At 57.8% G+C, this 9,237-nt stretch overlaps 2 protein-coding genes across 2 annotated transcripts in view; one reads left to right on the forward strand and one right to left on the reverse strand.

Annotated features, from left to right (window-relative positions):
* Nucleotides 1-1,174, forward strand: part of LGALS2 (lectin, galactoside-binding, soluble, 2) — a 3,846-nt gene extending 2,672 nt beyond the window's left edge. The window contains exons 2-3 of the mRNA XM_006890219.1: nt 751-907; nt 1,028-1,174. Of these exons, the coding sequence (XP_006890281.1) occupies nt 751-907; nt 1,028-1,174 (304 nt within the window). The remainder of the gene's footprint in view (nt 1-750; nt 908-1,027) is intronic.
* Nucleotides 1,175-2,471: 1,297 nt separating this feature from the next.
* Nucleotides 2,472-4,783, reverse strand: CDC42EP1 (CDC42 effector protein (Rho GTPase binding) 1). Its single transcript, XM_006890142.1, has 2 exons — nt 4,324-4,783; nt 2,472-3,103 (listed from the first exon to the last, which is right to left on the reverse strand). Exons 1-2 carry the CDS (start codon nt 4,781-4,783, stop codon nt 2,472-2,474), a joined length of 1,092 nt encoding a protein of 363 aa, XP_006890204.1.
* Between the last annotated feature and the right edge of the window lie 4,454 nt (nt 4,784-9,237).

Raw genomic sequence — 9,237 nt, forward strand, 5'->3', positions numbered from 1 at the left:
ATAAGTGCATAAAGATGCATGTGAGAAAGGCAGGGACAACACTGACACTAAAGTTAACTCTGCAAGAAGGGATATACCTTTAACTTGCTGGTCTGTCTAATACTTCTCTTAATCTGAACATTCACATTAAGACAGACTAGGAAGAAGGATTGGCCATCCACTTCTGAAATAGCAGGCCTCTGAAAACCCTATGTACCTGGCTTAATGGTAAGGAATAATATTGCCAGCCCAAAGGTACGTGGTTCGAATCCACGAGCTGCTCCAGTGGAAAAAGGTGGGTGATTTCCTCTCATGCAATTTACTACCTCTAAAAACTTCCTAGAGGGGCAGCTGTGGGTCAGTTTGAACAGGACAGCACAGGACAACAATAACAGACAAGAAGCTTATCACCACTTTGTTGTTGTTGTGTACTTTAAAGTCTGAGCCAACCCATAGCTGACCCTCCAACGGGTTTTCAGAGGCAGTTAATGGCACCAGAAATGAATAACTAAAAGGATCTTCAGAGATGTCAGGGTCAGGATAGAAATCCCCAGTTTTTAAACTCTCGCTCTCAGTTACCCTCCTGCCAAGCCCTGTGTTCTGTGCTCTAGATAGAATGAGCTCTTCCGGTGCCAAGTCTGGTCAGATTGTCACCTCCTGCTTTGGGCAACCTTTCTTTGGTGAATTGTGCAGCCCGTGGTCAAGCAAAATACTCCCCAAGTTCTTTGCTCTGTGGTGACCTGCAGACCTCACCTGTGATCCCTCTTACAGCTTTGTGATTAACCTGGGCCAGTCAGCAGACAAACTGAACTTCCACTTTAACCCCCGCTTCAATGAGTCCACCATCGTGTGCAACACTCGGGATGGGGCCTGGGGCCAAGAGCAGCGGGAAAACCACCTGAACTTCCACCGGGGGTCAGAGGTCAAGGTGAGTGCAAGGGTGGGGGGTGGGGGGAAGGGGCCCAGGGAACCCCAGCCTGGGCACCAGGGGAGCTACCTGGCTCATTTCTGGGGTAACCTGGCCTATCACCTTCTCTCCCACTCACAGATCACCGTGACCTTTGAGGGTGACTGGTTCAAGGTGAAGCTGCCCGACGGCTACATCCTGACCTTCCCCAACAGGCTGGGCCACACACACCTGGACTACCTGGGTGTGAAGGGCGGGTTCAAGGTCTCCTCCTTCAAGTTCAACTGAGTGGGCAGCCCCCTCTGAATAAAATAGCTCAAACTGACCCTGGGGTCCTGGCTCTGCTCCTTACTCCCACTCATCCACCAGCCCCCAACCCCATCCCCTGCCCCAGGAGCACATCGGAGGAAATGTAGTCAATGTTTAGAAGTATTTTTAATGCTCACAGCACCCTAGCAAAAGACAGGTAAACTGAGGCACAAGCTGGCACGCCATGTGGGGGAGGAGGGGCTGTGACAGGCAGAGCCCACGTCCCCAGCCACCTTCAAGGCCCTGCCCTTGCTTTTCTTGCCATGATGTCAATTCTGACTCCTGGCGACCCCCATACCCTATGCAGAACTGCTCCATGGGCTTGAAGGTTGAGATCTTTAAGAAGCAAACCGCCAGGCCTGTCTTCTGAGGTACCTGTGGATGGGTTTGAACCAGCCACCTTTTAGTTAGCAGTTGAATGCTTAAGCATTTGTGCCATCCTGGTATCCCCACCCCCTGTCACTGGAACTGGGGCCAAGCTGCCCCATGGGATCACCAGACACCTGGGTCCACGCTGTTCCCGGAACTGCAGATAAGGCCCCCACCTGGGTGGCTTATCTCAGAGGACATTCCAGCCTGGTTACTCATTACCCTCTGCTTCGACCCCCATTGAGGGCCCTGAGGGAGGGTCCTGTAGGGGAGGGTGTTCTGGCCGGAGGGGTGAAAGCCTTCTTCCCAGCTCCCTCAAAAGTTCTCCAAGTAACCACAGGGACAGTGTATCAAAACACTTTTTTTTTTTAATCAGGCCTCCTCGTGGACCAGGGGAACATTGGGAGGTGGGATGTTGCCTCTGAGGTCACACTTGACCTTTCTGGAGGCTTCTGGGGTGACTGGCAGGTTGGGCAGGCTCTCAGGCATTGGGGTGGGGGGGGGTTCTGCTGGGAGCAGGCATCCTTTTGGGAGCGGAGACAATGGCCTTGTGTGCCTGATCCCCACCTCCCACCCTACGAGGGCAGCATCCCACAAAGGCTGCACTGTGATGCTGGGCATGTTGGGGGCAGCACGGGTGGGTATAGGGGCATGAGGACGGGCCATTGGGCACATAACGGCCATGGAGGCTGGTCCGCTGGCCCACGGGGCAACTGGGAGCACCCAGGTCCCAGACAAGCCAGTTCCTTAAGTTCTCCCAACCATGTCTGTCCTGCAGAGGCGTGGAGGGACTTGGAGAAACTTGAGTTCTCCCCAACTTTCACCAGGAAGCACCTTTCTCTAGAGGCCCCCAAGGCCAGCCAGGGTCCCGCACCCCAGGCTCTGGTTGATGGGCTGGGCTGGCCTCTCACACTTTGACCTCATCATCTTCCTCAGCATCCGCAAACACAAAGGCGTTTGCTTGGACTGTGCTGGGCACAGGGGCCCTGCTGCCAGCCTGGACCCCCCACTCTTCATCCAGGCTCTCCCAGGAGGCCCGCACCTGGGGTGCCTCCACCTGCTCCCACCGGGCATCTGTCGCAGTGTAGTGGTGGCTGGCTCCCCAGCGCCTGCTGGGGGCCATGTCAGCAGGTGCATTGGGACCCTCTGGGGCTGCCTTGGGCCTCATCTCAGTCCCTGATCCAGCAGTTACCCCATTGGGGTAGTGTCCACTTGAGGGGTTAGTGACCGAGGCTGGGGAATTTATAGCAGGTGCTGGGGGGTTTGTGGTAGGAGTTGCAGGGGTCATGACGGGCACTGGGGTGGGGGTCCCAGCTGCTGGAGCTTCTGAGAGGCTCATGACCCCTAGCAGCTCGCTGAGGAGGGAGGGTCCAAGATCAAGGTCAAGGCGAAAGGACTGGAGGGAGTCAGAACGGCGGAGTTCTGGCTCTGAAGGGAAGGTGCTTTCTCGTTCCCGTTCCCGGTTACGGTCAAGGTCACGGTCGCGGGGCTTCTCCGTGCGGGGCAGGCGAGAAATGGTGCAGAACCCAGACTCCAGGCCTGAAAGAGAGGGGGCAGGTCAGGGTTGAGGTTTGGCCCCACAGGGGAACTGGGAAGGGGAGAGCTGAGCACCCCAACTTGCTAATGTAGCTTCTGGCCTCTACTTGAGCTTGCCCAATGGTATCTTGGGGACCCTTCCTCCAATCCTGACTCCAAAACTGACAACCATTCGCACTTTGCAGATGAGAGAATGGAGCCCCAGTCTGGGTCTGGAAGGGGCTTACCCAGGGTGAGAGTGGGATGAAGCAGACCTCTGGCCTGGACCTCAAACCTTGGGACTTGCAGCCACAGCACTGAGCATGACTTGAACCCAATTCCCCCAAACCCCACCCTCCACCCCAACGCCCACAATGGTTACAGGTGAACCCACTACTGCGAGGGCTGGTTCAAGGGCACAGAGGAAAAGCTAGCAGAGGCAGTCTGGACTCCTGCACCCCTTCCTCATCAAGTCACTGACCAGTCTCATCTGGCAGCCCCTCGGACTTGCACCTGGGAGGGGGGCGCTCCCTCTGGCTACACCTCTGGTTCAGGGATAGGACCAGCCCTGGGGAATCTAGCTGTTCAAAGGGCGGTACATTCCCTCCAAAAACCATCTTGTCCAGTCCCAAAAGTACCAGGCATGGCGCCTCTATGCACCTGTCCTCAGGTGGGCTCTGAGCCCCTCCCAGGAGTGGGAACTTTAGACCAAACTGGAGTGCCTGCAAAAAAGGCCGCTGGGCTCTAAATGACCACCAGGTGGCAGCACACCCCCACAGGTGCCCGGGTCTGGCCTCCTGGCAGCTCCAAGGTGGCCTTGCCACTCCCTGCCGACAGGAAGGGCCTCTGGCTTGGATCCATGTGAGTGGTTCTCCAAATCTGCCACATTACAGAAACCTTTGTTCAACAACAAAGGTTCCCGTGTCCCTCGCACCTACTACATAGCTGGCTTGGGGCCCCGTGAATGACACGCCTGACCTCCCTCGCTGCCTCTTTGGGATATTCTTAAGGGGCCCGCGACACAGCGGGAACGTGACATTCACAAGGTGAACCGAGAACAAGGGTTTGAAACCAGAATCCAGGCTCTTAGCCTTTCCGCTACTATCATTCTGACACAAGGGGGCTGCACCCCAGTCCTCCTGGAAGTGGCCCAGAAGAATATGGGGGTTTGTTGGACTGAACTGTGGGACCCTCCCCATCTCAGGGGGGCCTTGGCCTTTGAAAAATGGCAAACAGATCCTCACCGTAGCTGGAGGTGCCGTCCCTGGAGCCCCTGGGGCTGCTGTCGAAGCTGAGCTTGCCCACCACCAGGCTGTCGTAGGCGACGTGGTTGAGCTGGGGCAGGGAGATGGCATTCTTGATGATGGGGGACACGGCAGGCGGGGCGGGCGAGGGTGCAGGCGGGGAGGCCACCCTGCGGGGCGGCACCCCCACCCTGCGCACCAGCTGCAGCTTCCTGGCCAAGAAGCTGCGGGGCGAGCGGTGGGTGCCCCCAGAGCTGCCTCCGTGGTTGCTGAGGAAGGAGGTGTCTCCAAAGACGTCCCCTCCGCGTCCCACATGCATGGTGTGGCGGAAGTCCCCAAGCGGGGGGCTGATCATATCTGCCGTCAGCCTCCTCTTTCCCGGCGCGTCGGACACCCAGCCCACCGAGAGCTTGCCCAGGTTCATGGTGGGAGCTCTTCTGGTCCCCTGCGGGCCTGGCATCAGCTCTGGGTGTTCACAGCTGCCGGTCCATGCTGGCGGGGCCCAGGGACAGGTGGGCTGGGGGGCCCCCGCTTTGTAGTGAGTGTCTTCCTGGTGGACGGTGGCAGCTGGTGGCTCTCCTGGGCTTCTTGACGCTCTGCCCCTGGGCACAGAGGCTGTGGGAGGGCGTCCCGGTCCTTCAGAAGCAGTTTCTGACCGCAGACCCCAATCCTGCCTTCCTGGCAACTGAGACCTGGACGTGGAGAGAGGTGATGATAAGTCACGTGAGGGCTACACTACCCTCAACAACATGGATGGAGCCCAAATCATGAACGAAAGCCAGACCCCAAGGCGCTCGCACTCTTTCACCAAGAGAAAATTCAAGAACAGACGAAACTGTCAATGGTGACAGTGACCCTACGAACCGCAGATCTGAACCCGGTCCTGTCCTTGTCCCATCCTCACCATTTCTGTCCCCCTCCTGGGGAGCCTTCCTCCCCTTCACTGACCTATCAGGGAGCTCTGGTGCCTTAAGGGCAAGGAATTGTGCTGCCAACTCGGAGGTAGGCAGTTCAAATCCTCCAGCCCCTCTGTAAGAGAAAGAGGGGCGATCTCTTCCAGTGTGATTTACTGCCTCTGAAAACCCACTGGAGGGTCCACTATGAGTCAGTTCTGACTCAGTGATACTCAAAAACAACAATTCTGTTCTATCAATGGTGATAGCAATTGGAATTATAGATGCCCTTGTGTGCGTATTGCCTGAGAGGAGACGGGGAAAAGAATGCACTAAGCTATCCTCCTGAGATGTGTAACATCCATGACCATTCTATGGGTCCCCTCCCATGTCACACACAGAATCACCCAGGGAGTTCCTCCAATTAGAGGAGAGAAACGGAGACACAGAGGGGGAAAGTCATTTGCCCAAGTCCACACAGGAGAGATGGGAAAGCAGGGCCCCAAGCCCTAGGTCCCTGCAGCTCCAGGTTCTGTTGTCTCCTGCAGCCTCGTGGGTTTAAAATCTTCCCACCCAGGGGAGCCAGGATTAGGAGGCAATGCCTGGCCAATGGCTGTGTAAACAGCTTCAGCACGGGTTCCTCAGAACCCTCCCCCCTTCAAGGTGCTTCCTGGAAAATAAAAAGCATCTTGTGGTGAAAGTGGCATTTTCCAGCTGCCTTCTGCATATCTGAGCACATTCAAGGCTCTGAGAAGGTCTGCAGGAAGGATCTTATCATAGTTTGTCAAATTGGGGTAGGAGCCATGTTGTCTAAAAAGGTTTGTCAAAAGCTACCCTCCTGCCCCCCCACCCCCATCATCCCAGCCCCACTCTCTGTAAGGCTCTGATGTCCTCTCCATCTGACCCCATCCCTCCGAGTACCACATAAAGTCCCGAAGTGCCTATAAGCTGGTGGTTTTCCTCTGACCCAGAAATGGGCCAAGTTTGCTCATGGTCCCATCAGACAAGCTAGTCGAGACTTGAACTCGGAGCCTCTGACTCACGTTGCCCTTGACTGGCTTGAGGAGCCCAGTCTTGTCTCTCTACATCAGAGGGTGGGGCGGCTTGCCCAGATTGGCCCGCCTTCTGCCCTCCCAACGTCCAGCAAGGGCTTGGGCCCAATCAACAGCGGTTTAATCATAGATCTCTGTGACAACCTTGATGCCAAAGCATGTCAACTTGCCCTTTTCACACCACCTTCCAAGAGTGGCAAGAGCTCCCAGTGTGACCTTGGGCGAGTCACTTACCTCCCCAGGCCCCAGCCCTTCACCTGATAAGGACCCTTAACAAGAATACCTGCGGCCTCTACCATTGTTCAAAACTTTGCTTCCATTTCCAGAATAAAAATTGTAACACTGCCTTTCTCGTGTTATTTGAAATTCAAAATAGGTTCGATAACAAGATAAAAAACAAAAGAAGGGGACAGCACAGAGCTTGCTTTGTCCTCTGGCCACATTCTCTTCCCTTCCCACCATCTGATCCTCCCCCAACTCTAACTCCTCCCCCTAGGGGGGGGTGTTTCTGAATCATCTCTTTTCCTGGCACCCCCAGGCACCCAGAAGCCGGGTGGAATGTTTGCTGAAGTTGTGAAGCTCCGACCATTACATGATGTCATCTAATTCTGCAGCTCTGCAGGACTGGAAGGCCAGCGGCCCCTTGTAGAAACACGGCTCCGAGGGAACACACTTGTCCAGGATCGCATGGCAGCCACCTGGTCACCTGGTCTGGACCAGGTATCCCTGCTCAGCGGGGATCAAGGATTGAATCTCTGCGGAAGGAACTTGCCATGTGATGAGGTCACAGCATTTGCCATGTGGCCGTACCTGCCCCAATTCTGGCTTTCTCTTCTAACCCCTCCCAGCCAAGGGGAGTTGTGTCCCTATGCCACCCCCTGGCCACAGTGACCGTGACAGGAGGACTAGCCTCCTACTTAATCTCCACACATTGTTGTTCTTAAGTGCTGTTGAGTCAACTATGACTCCTAGAGACCCTATGGAGCTGGGAGCCCTGCTCTATCCAGATCTAATCTCACTGTCTCAGACATCTACTCTCTTTACCCCAGTTACTGTGTCTGTCCATCTCAAAAGGGCTCCTTCCACCCTGTGGCCCTCTTGCTGCAGGAGAGGCTGGTGCACAGAGCCAAGCTGGGTGCCCAGGGGGAGGGAAGAGGCAGGACCAGCCAGAGGGTGACACCACGGGCAGGACACTGCCACTCAGGCCTGTCTTCCTAGGTGACACCTGGGGACAGCCTCCCAGGTGGGCCCCTCCCCAGGCAGTCAGCTGGCTGGAAGGTGCTGCAGTCAGAGCCTGGCTCAGGGCAGCCCTGGGTTAGAATTCAGCTCATTTTGCTAGAATCTCCTGGTTCTACTTGGCATCTAGTTCCGACCACAAGGTATTGACGGTGGTGGTGGGAGCCCTGCAGTGATGGTGGCCGGGACTCTGGGTGACCCGGTCAGGGATCCTCTGCTCCCCAAAGACCAGAATACCAAGTCCTTAGGATTGGAGAGAAAGCTCCTTCTATTCAGAAATAGGAGAGACTGTTCCACATCTGACAGGAAAGAGACAGCAGGTAGAACCCTAGGCTGGACTCGACTCTACCATTACCAGCGGCAAGAGGGCGCGAGAGTAAGTGGGGAAAGGTGTACGTCAGAGCAGGCAAGGGCAGAATTCAGAGGCTTTGCCCCAGCCGCTGACGCACCGGGGCAGATCCGGGAGGTGGGAGACTCAACCAGAGGATCAGGGCCTCTGACCTGTGACCGCAAGGCCCCAGAGTCCCTCTTGCAAGCGGTTCCTAAATATTGACTCTGTGGGAGGGCGCTCTGGGAGGGTCTGGCACAGGGCGCAGGTGGTATGACCGTGAGGGCAAGCTTGGCGCCCAGGCAGGGTTAGGTGTTAGAGGAGACCAGCAGGGGCGCTGTGGGGGCGCAGGTAGTTTTGGGTGCCGAGCTATCACCTGGGGGTCGCTCTCCAAATCGAGGTGACAGACACGTCGCCACGTACGTGGGAACTAGACGCCACCGCTGGCGCGCGCGCCGCCCCTTGCCTGTCGAGGTCGAGCTGGATGACGCTTGCTCCGCTACGGTCTCTGCTAGGGGTGCGGCCGGGGCTTCCCCAACACCACGAAGCCCTGGGATAGGGGGTTAAGGCCATGGGGGCCTGGGCTTCGCCTGCGCGCTGCAGTCCCACCGCCTTCAAGTGGAGACAGGGAAACTGATCCTGAAAGGGGGGGCCGTCTGCGGTCTGAGGGGGTCACCGTCCCCAGGACTCTGCGCGTTAAGAGGAGGAGGAAGCCGCATTTGAGGCCGTAAGGGGCGACCCTCCTGCGGGGCAGGGGTGCTTCCTGCCTCCCCACCCCAAATCAGAGCCAAATTTGCCCTCCACTCGCTAGACGACGAGGCTGCCTGGGGCCCCCCGCCTGCGCTACTGTTCCCGCCACGCCGTTCCTTCGCCCGAGCCTCTCAGTTCCCAGTCTAGAAAATGGGTTTCACCCCAGGAGGGCCTCGCACAGAGGGGATCAGAACACGCCGAGCTTGGGGGCAGCAGGGGCTGGGAGTCTGGGTGGGAAAGGCTGAAGCCCCGGAGCCCTGGGGTCGCTGCCCGGAGAGGGGAACCGGACGGATGACCTCACCCGCGGCTCCGTCCTGGAATGCGGGGGGAGGGGGCCTGGTGCTCCCCCTGCGCCCCACTTCCCGCCCCCGCGCCACCCGCCGCCCGCCGCCCGCCTGGCATTCCGGACACGGCCCCTTCCTCTCCGCGCGCAGGAAGCGGGGCACACGGCCCTGCTCGCCCCCCGCCCCCGGCCATCCTCACCCCTCCGCTCCGCAGCCGGGAAGACCACAAAACAGCCCGAAAACTCTGAGCCTCCCCGCGGCCACCGAGCGGGCTTCCTGTTGGCACTGGGTGCCCTTTGTGGCTGGGCCCTCCCCCCGCGGCCCCGAGGGCCCAGGACCGTGCCATCCCGGGGCCGCCGGGGTCCACGCCC

This window comes from Elephantulus edwardii, unplaced genomic scaffold (assembly GCF_000299155.1).
Source record: "Elephantulus edwardii isolate Elephantulus edwardi_28Jun2011 unplaced genomic scaffold, EleEdw1.0 scaffold00086, whole genome shotgun sequence".
Lineage (NCBI taxonomy): Eukaryota > Metazoa > Chordata > Mammalia > Macroscelidea > Macroscelididae > Elephantulus > Elephantulus edwardii.